Here is a 19,360-nt window from a genome sequence, read left to right as displayed (position 1 = left end):
TCAATGAGTAAAAGAGGGATTGTCTAATAAACAGGATGAAAAAAATGGTCATGTAAATAGAAAAAGATGAAATTAGACATCTCCTCCATAACCATATCAAGAAACCAACTCCCAGTTGATTACTGGCTTTAAAAAAAATCACTTTCAACTCTTGGTAGGAAATCTAGGTTAATGTCTTTTGGACCTTGGGGTAGAAGATTTTTTTATGCAAGACACAGAAAGCATGGCCTATGAAAGTTTGATAAAAAGAAACCTGGTCAAAAAAGACACAGTGAGGAAGTGAGAAGACAGGCTACAACCTGGGAAAAGATATTTGCAATACATACAACATATGAAGGATGAGTACCATAATGAAAGAATGTTGATAAATCAATTTTCAAAAGCAGAAAGAATCTGATAGAAACTTGGACCTAAGACCCAAACAGACATTTCACAGAAAGGGAAACAATGATAGCTAATAAACACAATGAAATACCATTTAATGCCCATTTGATTAACAAAAATGAAAGACTGGCAATATAACACTTATTTATATATATTTATATGACATTTATATATTTATATATTATAATCCTATTTCCATAGGATTTCTGCAACATTGCTAGTAGCAGTGTAACTTGTTGCAGCCGCTTTGGAGAACACTTTTGGCATTATCTTCTAAACGTGAACATTCATGTATTTTCCTAGTAATTCTGTTCCCAGGTGTACACCAAAGAGAAACTCTTGCACGTGGATAGCAGAAGACATGGGCAAGGGTGTTCATAAGCAGCACTATTTACAAGAGCAAGACCTGTGAAACAACTCAATGCCTATATTCAGAAGAGTAGCTAAGTAAACGGTGATATACTCACACAGTGGAATATAATATAGCAGTCAAAACCACGGATTGGCAAAGGGAAAAATGAGGCAATTTTCATTTCAAGACAAACAATAATGTTTCTCAAGTAATCACAGTTTATGACATGGTTCAGTGTAATCAACGATCTTCATAATGTAAAGAATGAACCGTTACTGGACCCCAAATTATAAAATAATTATAAATGGAGAATGAGGGAGTTATAATGATATGTCTATGGGAGGGCTGTAAAAGATATGAATTGCAATCTTCTATAATTGGTAGTAGTTATTTATTTACTTTTTAAATATTTTATTTACTTCGCTGAGAGAGAGAGTGAGTGCACACAGCAGGGGGTAGGAATAGAGAGAGAGGGAGAAGCAGACTCCCCATTGAGCGGGGAGCCCAACATGGGGCTCTATCCCAGGACCATGGGATCATGACCTGAACCCAAGGCAGACGCTTAACTGACTGAGCCACCCAGGCAACCCCAATATATGGTTATTTAAAGCAAAGACTTACTTAGAGATATACAGGTAAATTACCAGAAGAAACAGCCAAGGAGTTAAAAGTTACGGTTTCTGGTGAGTGGGACACGATAGAGAGAGATGGGACAGGGGACTGTAATTTTAATTTTGTGTTGTTATTATACATCTTGTAGTTATTATTATTTTCAGAGCCATATATGCATGTGAGTGTGTAACATTTTTTAAAAAAGATTTTATTTATTTATTCATGAAAGACAGAGAGAGAGAGAGAGAGAGAGAGAGAGAGAGAGAGATTGGCAGAGACACAGGCAGAGGGAGAAGCAGGCTCCATGCAGGGAGCCTGATGTGGGATTCCATCCTGGGACTCCAGGATCATGCCCTGGGCGGAAGGCAGGCGCTAAACCACTGAGCCACCCAGGGATTCCCAGCAACTTTGATTTTAAAAACAAAACCCCCCATTTGGGCCAGATGAATGTGACTTTGCTGAGCAGAGAGATGGGGTATCTAGAAGAAAACTTTTTGATGCTTTAGGGGAATATTAAAGAAAAGCAATAGAGATCTATATGGTCACATCTCCTCATTTTACAAAAACAAGGAAACTGAGGCATTGGCAAAACAAAATTGTTAAGAGTCTCAAAATTAGAAAATGACTAGGACTAATCCTCAGTCTCCAGGCCACCAGAGCTCCTCCTGCCACATCCTACGGGAGTTGGGGGGAGGGGGAGGAACAGGTGTTTTCCAGCTCTGGAATGACACGTGAGAAAAGTGAGGGAATCCTAGGAGACCAGGCTGGCACCTGGCGGAGGAGGAGAGGCTGAGACTTTTTATCTCCTGTCTCCACTCATGAACCCACAGTGGTAACTCCTATATGTGCATAGGAGTATGTGCGTGTTTTCTGATTTTTGCTGATTTAGGTGAGTCTCTAAGAATGAGACTGAGGACAAGGCTTATTGAAAGACAGAATAGATTTAAATAGACATTAAAGTGTCTAATTCTGGGCAATACAGGGAGGAGAGAGTGGAAATCCGTTGGTTGAATAAATGCATGAATGCTATCATGTGCTCCCACACCTGGCTTAACATGGTAAACACAGCCAGTATTTATACAGGGAGTGCTTCATATGCATAATTAAAGTTTGGGAAGCTCTGGTCTATAGCCCCATTTTCTAGGTAAAATTATAATTTTAATATATTTCAACTGGAATTAAAAGCTATGCAAATGACCAATGGTATCCTGAAATAAATTACAATAAATGAGCAATGATATCCTGAAATAAATTAAGATAAAGGAAAAATGCCTGGAGGACAGGTTAAGTACTGTAATAAACATCGAATGATCAAAGTGGGAATTGTATTTCTCAGTTACCAGTGTTCACTGCAATCAAATGAAAGGGGGGGGGATGCTGGATGCTTTGGGACTGCTTAATGGGAATTCTGGTGGTCTGCCACACTTCTCTAAGCATCAGCCGGCTTGATTAAGAGTGTGGCTTGATTCCCCCATCACAGTCCAAAATCAGAGTTGTGTTTAGGGAAAAAAAAAAAGAAATATAGAAATATGGCCTCAAGTGGTTGGGCAAAAACTAAAAAGCAAAAAACAAACCCAATAGGTGGGGGGGGGGGGCTGTCTAGAATTCAAATAAAGCTGGTAGTATTATGGGGAAAAATACTCAAGGGCTTAAAAGATATCTTTTATTAAATGTATAGTTGGATGACAAAATCCATTAGGTACATATCAGAAAATCAACTCAAAAGAACACTCACCGAGAGGAAAGGCTTGGCTTCCCACTCTTGCTACAGCTGGTATAAATTCCTGGGCCATCATCAAAGAAGCTTCCGAGTGCCAACTTCTGTCGGATAGATTCTCTCTCATTTTTCTGTGCCTAAAATTTCAGGAAAATAAAAAATGCTGATAAGCGGGCAGATACATCACAACCATAGCCGGTCTAACTGCTAAGATTCTTAGAACTGCAACCTTAGATGAAACACGAATAGGCCACAGCACAAGAGCATGAGAATTATGAGGAGCTGAAATTTATCCAATCTTTCCTGGTTTCACCTCCGCAAGCAATTCCAGTTCTTCAGAGTCTTTCATGATCACGGGTCTAGGAAATCACCATGGGGGTACTAAATGATCGTCACTGGGAGAGAACTAGATTACTGGGTGCTGGAATCTTTCTTCTTACCTACTAGATATGAAAGAATAAAGTGGAGGGCAAGCACTTTGCCCAAAATCAAATCACTTTTATCCCAAATGTGGCCTTTCCCTAGATATTGTTTTCTCTCTTCCTTATACTGTCCCTGCAGCCCACTTTCTCTATTGCAAGAATATTAATTCATTCAACCAATATGCACCAAGCCTCTGGGAGATGGCAGGTGCCACATTATGACGCCAAACCCAGCCCGGGATGGACAATCGGTAACCCCTGCCTGCACCTAGCTCGCAGTCTTGACGGGAACTACTGCTTCTGTTCAAGAGTTCTGATCTCACCAGGTTCAGAAGATGAGAAACCCTTACACAGGGCCTAGAGTAGCTGGAAAATTCTAATTGGGCCCATCTGTTTCATATTTTGAAGGGAAGTCAGGTCGGTGTGCGTAGCAAAAGGATGTGGGAAGCTATACTACTGTGATAATTTGGATATGTTTACAACACTTGGCTTCCCATAAAAGTCCCATAAAAACTCACCATGCTGAACTTTCAAACCCTTTAAACAACAGGGGAGAAGATTAGAAATGATTTCCTTAGTTAAAAATAAAACAACTACAAAAACAAACATAATGAGTTAGAAATCCTGGGGTTAAAATGAGAGCCTGGTTTTCTGTTCTATGGGATGATGAAGGATGGGAGAAGCGCCACTGGATGTTCTGAGCGGGCGGGCTGACATCGATGATGATGATGATGAGCAAATTATATTACCAAATGAGGCTCACATGATTGAATGTGGCTCTGGAAGGCAAGATGGCCCGTGATTTCCCCCATAGGAGCCACATCTGTTGCCACCAGTACCCAGAAGCTGCATGTGAAAGCTCTGAGCCATCATCCGAGCATCACTGTCAGTGACAAAACGCACAATCTGTGGGATGGGTGGGCTCAAAACCAGCCTCATTTTACCCCCAAGTGAAGGCAGTGTATTGTAAGTTCAGGCTGCTCTAACATGGAGGTTATTAGCTACATGTGACTATTGGCATTTAGATTAAAAATTAATTAATTAAAAGTTCAACTCCTCAGTCACACCAGCTGCATTTCAAGAGCTCCACAGCCACAGGTAGCTAGTGGGTACCATATTAACCAGAGCAGAGTAAAATACGTGACAGTAGTGCTGCTAAGATCATGGTTCTCAGTTGCCCGGCTTCAACTGGTTGCATCAGAATCTCCTGCAGTCTTTAAAACACACATCCCCAGAGCTTTTCGATCTTTCGGCTGAGATCAAGTCTAAAATACGCAGCCCAGGCTCCAGCGTCAAATAATTAGTTTTAATAGATTTTTGAACTTCCAGTTCAAGGACAGCTCATCTCCAGTCTCCTTTTCCCTAGCATTTTTTAATCTTTGGAAACCACAGCATTCTTTCGACTCTCACACTTAACTGATTCTATCTGTATCTGTTTATTTGGATAGCTCTCCATGTTGGCATGTACCAATGGAACCGTGTCATACTGAGGAGCTCCAGTGCATGTGTGTGTGTGTGTGCAATACAGCCACAAAGTAAAAGATTGCTTTTATATAGTTACAGATGCCATGCTGATATATTGTCTGCTGGGTTAGCATAGTACTAAGCCTCAAAAACCCGTAAGGTTGTAAAGGGAAACAACAAGGCCTTTAATTTTACTAACCACTTGCAATGGTGCTGCTGGAAACCTTAATAAAAGTGACCCACCAAAAACAAACAAACAAACAAACAAACAAACAAAAAAACAAAAGTGACCCACTCTCCCAAATATGCAGGGCTGGTACTTGTGATGGCTCTGCCGAAACAGAACCATTTGGTATCATTTGACATCTATAAGTTCATTTCAAAATCCCAATATCTCCTATGCAGATTTAGTGTAGGTAGTGAACCTGTTTTTTAATTCATATAAAATACAAAAGAGATTCTCACCCAACAATCTCTCTAGTCAGAAAACTGTTGAGTGAAATTGAATATCCAAAAATAAAATCAGCAGATAACATGAGTGTTAATGAGTAATGTTCAACAATATGTCCAACATTAGCCTGGAAGAGGTTTTATTTGAAGAAAATACCTATTCCAGGTATAAATGTGTGAACGTGCCCTTGATTCTAAGTCTATCTTTCCTGATTTACTTGGTGCACTAGAGCTAGAGATATTGGAGAAAGCCTTAAAGATATTTCTGTTGACATTAATTACAATTCTCTATACTTGGATATTTCATGACCAGCTTGAAGAGGACTGTTTTATAATACACCATCTCTCACACTTCTCCCCTTCTCTCTCTCTGTATCCAAATGAATAAATCTAGAAAAGCGTAAATAACATAAACACCCATAATCCCACTGCTTAGACACAGATCACTGTTAACATTTTGGGTTGTGGAGAATACTTCTTTTTAGTTTTTTATCTTATGTATGTATTTCTTCCTTTTTATAAAACGGGGATCATACTTTTTATTTTCCTTGAAAATTTCTCTCATTTAATATTTTTTGAAACACGATTTTTAACGGTTGTACATCATTCTATCCTATGGAGTACCTTCTATTGTTAGTCATCTGGGGTGTATCCAATGAAAAATAACACAGAAGTTAGCATTTTTACATAAATCCCTGCCCACGTGTCTGATTATTTCCTCAGGATAAGTTCCTGGAAGTGGAATTACCAGATCAACTGGGTGTGAACATTTGTTGAGGCTCTTGGCACATTTCGTCACATTGCAAAGAAAAGCTGTTCCAATTTACATATGCCCACCAGCAACATAAAAGAGTGTGGCTTTCACTATATCCTGGCTAACACTATTTTCACTTAAAAAATTGGTATTGTTTTTGATAGGCAAAAAGTGGTATTCTTTTTACGTTAATGTCTTTGATTATCAGTGATCTTAAGTTTTTTAGTTACTGTACTTGCTTTTCTCTGAATTACTTCTTTTACTTTTCAATAAAGATTGGAAGTTTTGAAATTTTTATATTAAGCAGATTCATCCTTTTGAGTTTGAATCTAAGTGTTAACATCCTTAAGTCAGTAGCTTGCTTTCTTTGAAGTGTTGTTGACAAGCTCTGTGCTTGGAAAGCCCTTCCTCGGTCAGAGGTAAAAGATCTCACTGGATGTTGGGAGGAAAACGAGGAAATTTATGGAAATTGCTGAGCAGCAGTGGTGGTGGTAATGTAAATGTGTGATGAATGGTAGCTATTATGGTTAATCCTCCAACAATTCCTGCTTTGAAGATGAGGGACTGGAGGGTAAAGGAAGGTTATCCTTCTGTTAGACAGAAGACTTAGGATTCAAGTCCATCCTCCTGGTGCCAGATCTTTCTGTCCTTCCACACTGATGAGTGAGGTGTCCGGGCAAGTAACGGTGGGCGCCATGTTGGAGATATGATGTGAGACTTATGAATTATGGATCTACTTCTTTCCAGAGATGGGTGTGATGTGTTTTCAGAAAAGGAGAAAATATACACACCAAGGCCCAATCATGACTGCAAATATTAACAAAACAAGAATCTTCTCTCCTTGACATCACTGCTTAGTCTTCCTTTTGGAACAGATGCCATTCCTAACATTTCAAGTAACCAGATTCAACTGATTAGTAAAACAGTTTTTCTCTTAAAATTCAACAACTGGAATTATTTTCCCTTCAGTTGCCCACATGTGTAGTGTGTGTGTGTGTGTGTGTGTGTATGTGGGTGTGGTTTCAAAGTTCTTTTGTTTTCTAGAGAATTAACTTGTAGGGCAACGATGTCCTCCAACCTCCAAAGCCCAAATGTGTCCCAGGGTGAGGAACAGGTAAGTGTAGAAGGAAAAGGGAGAGGCAGACTTCAAACTACACTGTAGGCTGGCCTTATGGCACGTGGAGCTACGTCCATTCCTAAAATGGCTCCAGGAACTACCCTGGTAAAACATGGTAAAACCACTCGCAAAAAACAAACAGGCAACTGAAGAACAGTGGCTCATCACTGTGAGACAAGCAGCCTATTCAAGACCAAGAGGAGAGTAAAAATGTGCTTAGAAAGTCACCATTGTCTAGCCACAGGCAGTTAGTTTTTGTCCTCGCCTGTCCCTGAATTCCCTACTGCCACCCCCTGTGCCCAGGCAGACAAGACTCACTATGGCTTCTGAGGTTACCATGTGAGCCACGATCTCAGAACACAGACCACTGAGCACTGTCAGACCCTAAGCACCGATGCTCAGCCCTTCCCACCTTGCCCCCTGTTCTGCTGCAATTCCCCAGGCTTGATAAGAACAAAGAGGGGTGTTTGGTAAAAGAAATAAAAAGCATACTGTTCTGCTTGAGTAGATACTGTCCCTTTCCAAATCTGGTATGTCCCCATGTTCTTTCCACGGGTTCTTCAGGATGGGGTCATATTGTCCCCTATACACAATACCATTCCTAGGCCCCTCCTCTGGCCCTGCCTTCTACTTCTCTGGCCCAGTTCACCTTGCCAGAAGCATCATGGTGTCTCGGGTCTCTGAAGCAGGGGCCACCCAGTCTTTCACACGCTAATCTGCACATACATTTGTAAATGGGAGATTGGGAGTATCTTGCGCATTTCTAAAAACACTGTATTTTTGTGGGGGTAGCTGTGGGGCCACTGGGCCTCTCAGGAGCACACTTTGGGAAATAACACCCTAAACTTAAACTCAGCTGGTACTCAGGACACTGCAAACAGATGTTTCCTTCTGACTCCTGCAGAGATGATGAAACCCATGTAGCCGGAAAGGGCCTGTCTGATGAAAAGGAAGGAGTTCCTTAAACTTCCCAAAGGAGGAAGACGTGTAAAGAAGTTTGGTCCAGAAAAATCATAGGACCTGGCTGATGTGAATGGCATACCGGTCTATGGGAATAAAGGCAGATGTGAGCTTGCGGACAGAAATAACCTGGCCTGAATGGGATTCAGCTGTGGGATGAGGAGAACGAAAACTGTTTCCCCCAAATTTCCCGTCATCCATCTTTTCCCTGGATTGACCTTCCCCTCCTCCCCAGTTCCACTTGCTTCAGGGAACAGAACCCTTTATTATTGGATGTGCTTTTACAATGCTAACCTTCTCAGTACTCAGTTCGCTTCTGATCCTGGAAGATACCTCTCCTGGCATCCTCCTTTCTGCGCTGCTCAACTGCTGCTGGTCAGTGCTTTGCACACTTGAGGGTGCATGTGAATCACCACTGAGGAAAAACCTCCTAAGAACTGGGGCCACATTATTCCATAAGCTGATCCCCCATGGCCCATAAAGAAACTCAGGATGCCAGGAGGTTGCTGGAACACCAGTATGCCAAGTGGAGAATTGCAGAGGCCGGGCATGCGTACCAAGTGGCCCTCTCTCTGTCACAAATTTCTTTACACTGGTAGTTCTCAAACTTGATTATGCATGAACATCATCTGAAGGGCTTGTAAAGACACAGACTATTTTTCCTCATTCAGAAGGTCTGGGGTGCAGCTGAGAAAATGCATTTTTTTCACAAGTTCCCAGATGCTGCTGATGCTGTTGGTTCAGATACTTTGAGAAGCCCGGCTTTAAGCAGTTGAACAGATCAAGTAGCTAGATGGAACACAGAGTCGGCTCTTCCCTAACTGAGCACACAGCTGTTCCATGTGGATGGCCACACTCTGGATCCAGGTGGATTTCATCTGTAGCCGCCCGGCCTTGCCAGGATGCCTGTTTTGAAGCAATTAATGAAGCCCTCGCTTCAGTGCAATCTATTGCCTAGTGATATCAGCCTCATCCCCATTAGCAGCATCCACCAGGGAATGCATCTGGGATTCTGGAGCTCCCTGTGGAAAAGCACTCTTCCTTTAGGAAAACAGAAGTCACTCTTATTTCTCTCCTCAGCTCGTAAGGAAGAGAGCTTTACTCTAACATTTACAGGCAGCATTCCATTGTGGAGGAGTCTGAGGCTTTTAAACATTGGGAACCAGAAGTATAGAACTTATTTGTTCATTAGGCAAATTGCATTTTCTTAAAAACAAACAAAAAAGAAAACACAAGTATGCTGATATCAGTTATTTTTCTATTGAAACAACCATGGGTTTGCCACAAGATCAAAATATGAAATCATTCTATAAGAAAATAATTGTGCACTTTTGGATGTCAAATGCTTAAAAGTACTGTGCAGGTTTTTTTTTTTTTTTTCAAATGTTTGCATCTGATTTTACCCCTGGGAAGACCTTTTCAATTCTTAGTGGAAACAGAAGTTAAATAACCTACTACCTTTCCATTGTATTACTAAATGGATACTCTCTGGACGTTTTCTTTTCCTTTTGTATTTCTGATATTTTCCATGTCAGACACTTAAACTAATCAGTCCAGAAAGATTTCCTGAAAAGCTGTTGAAATCTCTCATCTTTGCATCCTTGCACCGATCTGTCTAATCTCTCATCTTTGCATCCTTGCAGCTCTGGACTAGATGTCAGGCTGAGCTGTTGGGCAGTGTTGAGGCCAGGGTTGGGCTTGCTCAGCATCAGTACTCATGAGAGAGCTGGCTTTGGAGACCTAAAGTCCAGGATGGGCACCTGAGGGGAAGATACTGTAGGGCCCAGGGTCTTCTGATACCTAGTTCAGAGACCTGCTTGACATTAAAAGTGTGGGGATGCTAGTCCAGAGGGTATAGATTTTTGTTTAAAATTAGTTAACCCTAAGGACGTTTTGCCTATTGACTGCATTCCTTCTCTTCATGCTATGGGGAGGCAATATAAACGGAAGTAGGTGGGCACAGGTGCTGTTGTGCAGTGTCCCTAACATCCCTGACTACTCTTAATTGTTAAGGACCAGAACAAAGGTATCTAACACCTAGGGCTGAAGTTTAGTAGCCAATTACTGGCTGAATGGGAACTCTGGTGAAGGTAACAGGAGCCCCAGGTGCAATCCACAGAGACTGCGTAGTGGAAGCCTTTCACATTAAGCCCTAAGGGGATACAGTTGGAAACTAAAGTTTTCCTCCCCTATGAGTGGTATATCCAAAACAGGAACTGCTGGGAACATCTTGTTTTTGTTTTTAAAGATTTTATTCATTTATTTGAGACATTTATTTGAGACAGTGTGCGTGTGAGGGGCAAAGGGAGAAGGAAAGAAATAGACTCCCTGCTGAGCAGGGACCAACTGGGGCTCGATCCCAGGACCCTGGGATGATGACCTGAGCAGAAGGCAGACACTTAACTGACGGAGACACCCAGGCGCCCCTGCTGGAAGCATCTTGAGCTTTTTCTGGTTCTCATGTGATTGGCTACAGAGACTACTTTTTAACACAGGGCAGTGTTGTCTGGGAACTCTTTCTAACAGGTGACATTTTAGAAGTCTTTAAAACCAGCACTGTCATTCAGTATCACAGTGAGAACACAACGGTTCAAAAGACCTACTGCATGGTTATGAAACAGTGCAACCTCCGTCAACTTCCAGGAAGCTGATGTCCTCAATTTCCCACATCAGGGTGGACTTAGGATCCGGGCGAGCCAGACACAGGCATGACCAGGAAGGAGGCAGGGACTTCAGGGCATTTGGTGTCAAGAAGACCCAAGTTAACATCTTGACTCTGATGCTTACTAGTGCAAATTACAGAAACACTTTAAGCCTCAGTTTCTTTTTCTGAAAAGAAAAGGTGGGGGGGGGGATACTAATACCTATCTTATAAGTTGTTTTAAGGATTAAATGAAATACTGTATAGAAAGGGCCTGGCGCAGTGCCTGGCCCAGACAGAAACTTATTCAATGGTAGCTGTTGTTAACATTAAAGGGAGGGGTGGGATAAGCTTGTGAAAAGAGTACAGAAAAGGGTAAAAGAGCCAGAAATGTCCAGAACAGGCAAATCTATGAAGAAAGAAAGTAGATTAATGGTTGTGGGGGAAGGGGGTAACTAGGCGTAACTGCTAATGAGTACAGGGCTTCTTTCTGGGGGTGATGACAATGTTCTGGGATTAGCAGGGGTTTGCATAAACTTAGGGATATACTAAAAACCATCAAAATGTACAGTATGGAATGGCAAATTTTATGATATGTGAATTACATCTCATATATAAGAATTCTCTCTCTCTCAAAAAAAATACCCCCACCCCCACCCCGGATAGGTAACTCACGTACTGTTTATCTAGAAAATCCAGCTAACCTGCAACAGCCCATCCCTGACCAGGCTGGCCAATGGAGGTGTGCTAACAGGGTGACAGGATGGAAACCTGGACTCTGAACCAGGAGCCAAGAGGCTTTAATATTTTTATATTTATAGCATCTGAGACCAACCAGGCCAATTCCTCCCTTGAAAGAAAAGGAGACGGTGGCCCAGAAAGCTGCACGATCGTCCCCAGGTGGCCGAGGTGAGGCTAGGCTCCAGGGTTCAGGAGCTCCACAGGGTTCTTCAAGCGTATCCAGCCCTTCCAGGCAGGAAGACGTGAGGGTTAATGGAGGTCGACGGCTGCTTTTCCTCCTAATTGTGTGGGGAGGGCAGAGCTCTTGTCTGGAATGGCAGCTGGCATTCTGTCTTCCTGTTTATTGCAGTTTATCTCAAGCAGTCATTTCCATTCACCTTTTAAAAAAAACATGAGGCGCAGCTGTGGCTTCACTTTAAATATTGTTCCTTCCAGCCTTTTAATTTTTTTCACGGGCTCCTCCCCAATCTTTCACCATAATTGGATGCACGACACCAGAGACAGCACCTCGGAGAAACAAAGCGAGCGAGCCGGCCTCTCCCTCCTCGGCCACACGCGGCCCGTCCGCAGCTCCGTCTTCTGCAAGCAGCAGCCTGGGGACACAGCAGCGTCCTGGGCTTGCTCTGCCCGGGGACCAAGTGGCGGCCAGCCTTTCGCCGCATTCTGGGTGAAATTGTCTTCTTTTCCTTTCTTGGCCTCCCCTCAACGTACGGTGGCTCTAGCCTGGGTCCTTGGTCTCCCCTCAGCGTACGGTGGCTCTTGCCTGGGTCCTGCGCCGGCCAAGGCTGCATGCACGTCTCCCAGGTGCACGCTGGATCCGAACATCCTTCCGGGCAGCATCGATCCCATGGCAGCTTATTTGTGTGCCTCCCCGCTGGGGCTGCAAGCTCCTGGAGGCAAAGCCCAGGCCCCCTTCTGTGGCTCTGGCCCCACACGCCATGCCAGGGACGTGAAGGGGCTCTTAGGGGTGACAGCTGAGGAATCGGGACAGAGATCCCGGGCTGCATGGGGATCCCCGGGTGGCAACGGGGGTCCTGAGGACAGTCGGCTGTGTGGGGCTTTAGCAGAAGGTCAGAGGCTGCTCAGGGCGAGGCAGGACGATAATGGCCCAACATACACACCTGAGATCCTGCCACAAGGCAGCCTTTCCTCCCCATACACTAAGAGCTGCTTTCTGTTGAGGACCATTTTTCAACTACTCCTGAATAAACCAGAGGTCCTTAATGAAACATCTTTTTCACCATCAGGGCCTCCCCCAAGGAATAGGAACAGATGTGTACTCTTTTCCTTCCTTTGCCAAGGTGGAATCTAATTTTAGACATGGGAAGGTGACCTTTTCCCCCTGAAGGCTGTTTGCCTGACTTTAAAACAACCTTGCAAAATAATCCCTACACACATGTGGTATTTATTAGTGTGACTGGCAGAGGAAACTGTATTGTACCTAGGCGGGAGTATACCAATTTTCCAACTGTTTTTGACAGCTGACCTCAAAGTGACAGGAGGTGAAAGAAGAAATTATTAAAACTTTCATATTTAGAAACATTTTGTTTTAAAAATGTCCACTTGTGTATAGGTTTTATACATACAAAATATACATTTACAGTATATCTATATATGTATAATTTATGAATAAAATAGGTGTATGGGCTCAGAAACATTATGCTGATGGAGCCAAGGCCAAAAAGCCTGCAGACCACTGCTTTATGGCATCTAATTTAATTTTTTACCCAGTCAAACAGCAAAAACATTAGAGAGAAAAATGTAGAAAAGGAAGATATGAATTAGGAAAAGTGATTTTTCTATACTAGGTAACTGTTTTCCTATTCTTGGTATTTTAAAGAAAGCATATGTTGCTCTGCTTCACTAGAAGTTCTTGATGAAATGACCAATAGTGTTTTTTTTTTTTTTTTTTAACATAATGAAGCCTTCAGAGTACCCAACATGTACCTTAGTTTGCAAGCCCTTTGCTTGGGAAATGTAGTTAAAAAGCTGAAATGACAAGAGACTGGTTCCCATGTTTAGGGGCCTGAAAAATACAGATTGATCTCTGTGTATCCTACACACCTAGTAGTTTCATCTAGTGGTCTTTTGTACTAACCTATTAGATACTGTTTCTCCTGAAATCACAGGTGGCATTTTGCTGCCTTAGTTCGATAAAGAATTACACAATGCAACTCTGTTTTGTTGCTGGTGATGTTTTAAAGCCACTTGAGCCTCACATGTTTGCCATTTTAGTCAGTGCTGTATCAGGTTGCCTGCAAATCATCGCTTGCTCATTCCAGGCATGTGGGCTCTCTCAGTTTCCAAGGAGGGAAAAAAACTACAGTGGTCATTACTCTGTTGTTACTGCAGTGGCCATGGTATGTCTTTCATTTTTCCTAAGTGCAAACTGACCTACACTTTTCTACATGAGAAACGGGTTGACAGGGCTTGGCAAGCGACCCACTATGATTGCTGAGTGTCCTCTGCCACTTTTGCACACCTGCTTCTCGCAGGAGGGGGCAACTGAGAGGTGTCAGAGTTTTAGTATTCTGCACACTTACTACCTTAGGCACTCGTTCTCTTCTTGGGGAGCGCTGGGGAAGAAAAATGCATAGGGCAACATGGCAGGTCATTTAAACCTCTTTTAAAGTCTGGGGTTCTGAAGAAAAGAGTATAAGCTACTGTCAACTGCTCTAAGAAATAAAGTACATACTTAAAACATCCCCACACTCACACACAATTTAGTATTTAATATATAAAATGCCATACTTCATGTTTTTATACTTAAGAAACTATCATGATAGAACTTTCTAGATCTTACTCTGGGGGAAAAAAAAAAAGTTCATGACCTAGTTGATCAAACTGAAAATTGAGCAGCAAATTTTGCTGCTCAAAGAGGCAGTATTTACCCATATTTGCCTCTGAAGGCAAAGAGGTCTTATTCTCCAGGTCCATGATGGAAGGACCCTTATTCTTCACACTGTACTGTGTTGTGACCTACACTTGACTTGTGGACAATAAGGGGGAAGGACATACTGTGTTAAGTTTAGCCTTCTGTGGACAGACAAGCATATACTTGTAGTTTAATTTCATGACCTCACCCATATAACTAAAGCTATTTTTACTTGGGCCTGTTATTACCAACAATTACCAGATAAAACATTCCAAAAATATATTTACGGTCTTTCTAAAGAAAAGGCTAGCAAAGTATTAGCAGATAATTATCGATTTTTCAAAATCCCACTCACCCTCCTCTTAGTAAAACTATATTTTTCATTGTTAAAGAAGTCAAACTTAAAAGACTGGTTACCAAAAAATGCATGTAACTAGCCATTGTTCAAATAACAGTGGTGCTATTTCTCTTTTGTGGCCTTTTAGACTTTTGTTGCCCTAAAATTCCATTTTATTAGGAACCCATTTTCCACCTTGTCTTTCTTGACAGGGTTTTTTTCTACTTTAAACAGTTTCTAAATAAAATTCTGTATTTAAAAAAAATTAAAAGACTGGTTAAACATTCTAGTAATAATTTACTGCAGGTAAACTAGCAATATATGTCAAAAATTTTTTTGAATTATTCTTTTACATAAAAAGACTGCCTAGCAACTAAATGCATGATAGAATTGTTTCAACTTCAGAATAACAACATATGTATTCAAGTTACTGCTATAATATATTAATGAGTACAAGCCAAGAAAAGCAGAAAGAAGAACCTTTCTAACTTAATGCCTCTACTTCTGTGCATTTAGTTTTCCTGAATATGTTATGGCAATGGCAACTAAGTGTGGAATTTGGCCACTCTTCAAGGGTGATCTTTCTCCCAGTTAGAAAAATGGTCCAATTGTTTACAAACAAAAGAGCTCTCCCCCACCCCTTACCTTTTTATAATTCCCCTCCATATCCAATGGGGATTCTTGACTGATGATGTCATCCATTCCATCACTGTCCAAATTCATCCTTTAACTCTTTAGAATTTCACTTAAGAAATAACCTCCCATGAATTCTGATAGGCTGATGTGCCAATCGCCCAGTACCCTAGTTACTTGCTCATGCTGCCATGGAGAGCCAGCTAAGAGCCTGTGCCTCGTTATGCATGTCCTTGCCCCTGCTCTGTCCCAGAGACACCGCCCTGCCCGGCCTCCCTGCTCTGTCCTCAGCTCTGGCACAGGGGCAGCTGCTGTTTCTGAGGCTCACTCTGCCTCGACACTCAGCTTGTTGAATGTCCAGCCTTTCCACCGTCTGCTGTCCCCTTCCCCTGAGTGATCTTGCCTGGATTTCTCTCCACAGCACCTTTCTTCCTCCCAATCAAGGGAAGGCTGATTCGACACCCCCCCCACCCCCCCCCACACACACCACCACTCCCCAGTTCAGGGCTGAGTGTGGACTGGAGCCCTGCAAGGAAACCAGCAACCTTATTCTGAACCACGGTAGTGTGAGGGATAAAAATAGATGCAAAACCCCAGCCTCCCAGACTTCAGTAGTGACTTAAAAGCCGGGTATCCCATGACAAAATGAAAACAGTATAATTTAAAGACTAACCTGTAAGACGACAGATGTTTGCTCCCCTCCTCTTTTCCTATAACCAACCATTTCTTAAAATCAGATATGAAAATCACATCTTCTGGTAGTAGCCCCAGCAAAAGGACAACATTTATTTCCATCTTAGAGAAGGACCCCTCTGCCTCAAGATCAGTGCTTTGTTCTATCCATATAGGCAAGAGAAAAAGATCCATCAACTTTTCTTTAAAATCCAGTCAGTGGGGAAAAAAAACTCCAGCCAGTGGCGGGCTTTTTCACAAAAGAGAATGTTCCTTTTTGCTGCTCTCTTTACCCTTTTCCCATGGCTTTTTTTTTTTTTTTTTTACTGTCTTTACATACAGGGAAGGAGAAGGCCCACAGCTGGAGGATGTTTTGCCGCAAGAAGCACACAAACAGAAGTGCACACACAAGCACATACTCGTCAATATCAAATTACTACTACCATAAACTAAAAATATTCCCACTATTTATTTTAAAAAGTTACTGTTTGCAGGAGAAAGGGGCCAAAGGAGAATTCAAAGGCCAAGCCACCGTTTAACAAACCATCTTATACTCTGACATGCTTGGACAAAGAGCAGCAAATGTCCTCCTCATTTTCCGATATGAATTCCTGGCCAACCTCAATGCTGTTACGACAAGAGTTCTCAAGTAAAAATGCCATTCAAGATAGCCTTGACACGCTCACATTCAGCATTTCTCCCCAGAAATTAAAAAAAAAAAAAAAAAACCCACACATTTCAATTTGTGGAAGACTTGTGGCATAAATGTGTCTTAATGTAGTTGACTGCAGCCCTATGTTTGTAAAGCAAATACTATCCTGTGCAGTCCTGGACTCAAATCCCAATCTTGCCTTTAGCCCACCCTCATCTCCCTAGCTCAGCTCCTGAGAGAATGGCTTGCACGTCTGCCAGACAGTATGATGACAAGTTGTCCCTCATAAGCCACACTTGCATTTGGGCAGGGCTTAGGAGATCTCCCCCTTATCTTACTCTCCTCCAGACTCCAGGGCCCTCACTCTAGACAAGGGTCCTACTGTGTGCATGCAGAATATCTTCCAGGCCTGGAAGGCAATGCTGGCCACCCAGCGTTGCCCCAGCAGGGGTGTTCCCAACATTGAAGAATTCTCCAAAGCTGAGGCTTTGGGTAAAAATGCTCTCTACTTTCAAGGACCCTGGATATATTAAATCCTGACCAAGGAGGTTCATTAAAGTGAAGAAAGCACTTATGCACCTTATTATATGACATATGTTAACATAGTAACAGCTACTCTTTGTGGAGGAGTCCCTATTTGGCAGGCACTTTACATGTGCCTCTTACATATGTGTTTAGTCCTTACAGAAACCCCCTGGAGTAGATATTATCAACTGCATTTTATAGCCGAGTGAGAGCACGGTGAGGTTGAGTAACTTGCCCACGGTGTGGCAGCTTGCCAATGGTCAGGCCAGAATTGAAACCTGGGGCCTCCCCTTCTGGGGCTCACATTCTCAATGGGTGTGCTGGCCCACCTCCTGCTGGTTGCCTCAGTAAGAAGCAACGGCACACAATCAATCAAGCATAGCTTTTAAAAATTAGGGCTTAATACAGAGAGAATTTTGGCAGCACACAGAGTATCACGTACTAAAACGTTTCATAAATCACACATCTGGAACACCCAGCATGGATCACCGCTATCCCCTGATGATTAGGCTTCAAGGAATGAAATAAAAGCTCCTTCCCTGATGGTCATAACCTAACACACTGTATAGTGAATTTTCCTTTCTCGTTTACCATGGTGTTTTAATCATTGCTACGGCTTCTTTCCAACAGCTGTTTCAAGCTTTTTTTTTTTTTTTTTTCCTAAGGGGGCAGGGATTTTGGTTTATCTATCTTGTTTTCCCCAGAGAATCCAGACAACGCCTTATACACGTTAAGTGGACAGCGAACGGCTGCTGAATACATACACGAAAGGAGGAGACATGTATGTTACTTAAAATGTTTCCTCTAAATGCTCCACAGTAGGAAACATTGGTAGTTCATATTAGTACTTTTTGACTGAAATATTCTGTGGAAATCACCTACGTTCAAAAGGTAAAAAATGGGTCTGGTTGAGTGGAAGGGTTGGAGGCTACCACAGGTTTCAGGAATTTCAATCTTTTTTTTCTTTTTTTTTTTTTTAGGAATTTCAATCTTTTGCCTAGATTAGCATCCTAGTCCACTTAGCTCTTTATAATCAAGAGTTAACATGGATGAAATCATAAAAATCTAGAGATTTACAAGACTGTAAAACACATAAAACTATATAAGTCTAACGACTACATCTTTTTACTTTAAATTTAGCTGGGTGGAGATACACACACACGATACACACACACACTTGGACAAAGAGCAGCAACTGTCCATATACAAACTATCTATCTATCTATCTATCTATTTTCTATTTATCTATACGTATGTATGTTAAATGACTGAACTCTTAACTATATATATTCAAATTAATATATACATACTAGTAATATATCGACTGCATACATACATATACATACATATACTATTAATGTATCATCTTTTGGAGAAGGGCATCTCAAGATCTAAGATAGAAATTTCCCAGCCAAACAACAGCAACAAGGATTAGTACTAAGAAAGTACTAGAGACCATTCCCTTCCTCTAACCCCTTTGCCATTTATTGTCGTAAGTGGTTCTCTACTAAGTACTACAGAGAGGCAACTGATAGAACATCTCCCCCAAAACATGGGTGCAAGAGCTTGTAGGGTGGTCCCCAATGGAGAATTTCACCTTGTACCTGCACCTAAAAGAGTATTCAGCACATAGACAGGTTCATAACTTAGACCTTTTCCAGAAGGAGTTGTACCACTGCTATCTGAATGGCATGGGCCATCCTGAGATGTCTACTATTTTCCTACCATGGGGACCGATCTTCGGTGTTTGAGAGTTTTGCTACTCAAAGTGTGTCCTTCAGAGCGCAATATTTCTATCACCTGGGAGCTTACTGGAAACGCAAGCTCTCAGGTCCCACCCCAGACTTACTGAATCAGAAATTTCATTTTTAAAAGAGTCCAGGAATTTTGAATGCACCTTAAATTTCAGAAGCACAGCTTCAGACCTTGATAAAAAATTCACTATAAGCTATTATCCTTCTATTTCAGATCATACTGTCAGACATGGTGGCAAGACACTGACTTTGGATGCTTGGGATCAACACTGTAATTAATTTTAGTTCCAATGAGTAG

General features: G+C 42.0%; 1 protein-coding gene across 10 annotated transcripts in view; it reads right to left on the bottom strand.

The window, feature by feature from the left end:
* Positions 1-19,360, bottom strand: part of LOC478678 (IQCJ-SCHIP1 readthrough transcript protein) — a 710,941-nt gene that overhangs the window by 25,043 nt on the left and 666,538 nt on the right. For 9 of the 10 annotated variants that reach the window (XM_038583731.1, XM_038583737.1, XM_038583732.1 and 6 more), the window contains one exon: positions 3,084-3,202. In XM_038583731.1, the coding sequence (XP_038439659.1) occupies positions 3,084-3,202 (119 nt within the window). Of the gene's footprint in view, positions 1-3,083; positions 3,203-15,471; positions 15,881-19,360 lie in introns of those variants that run through there. The other variant, XM_038583739.1, reaches the window with a different exon arrangement.

Source organism: Canis lupus, chromosome 34 (assembly GCF_011100685.1).
Source record: "Canis lupus familiaris isolate Mischka breed German Shepherd chromosome 34, alternate assembly UU_Cfam_GSD_1.0, whole genome shotgun sequence".
Taxonomy (NCBI): Eukaryota; Metazoa; Chordata; class Mammalia; order Carnivora; family Canidae; genus Canis; species Canis lupus.
This window is presented reverse-complemented; position numbering and strand designations above follow the sequence as displayed.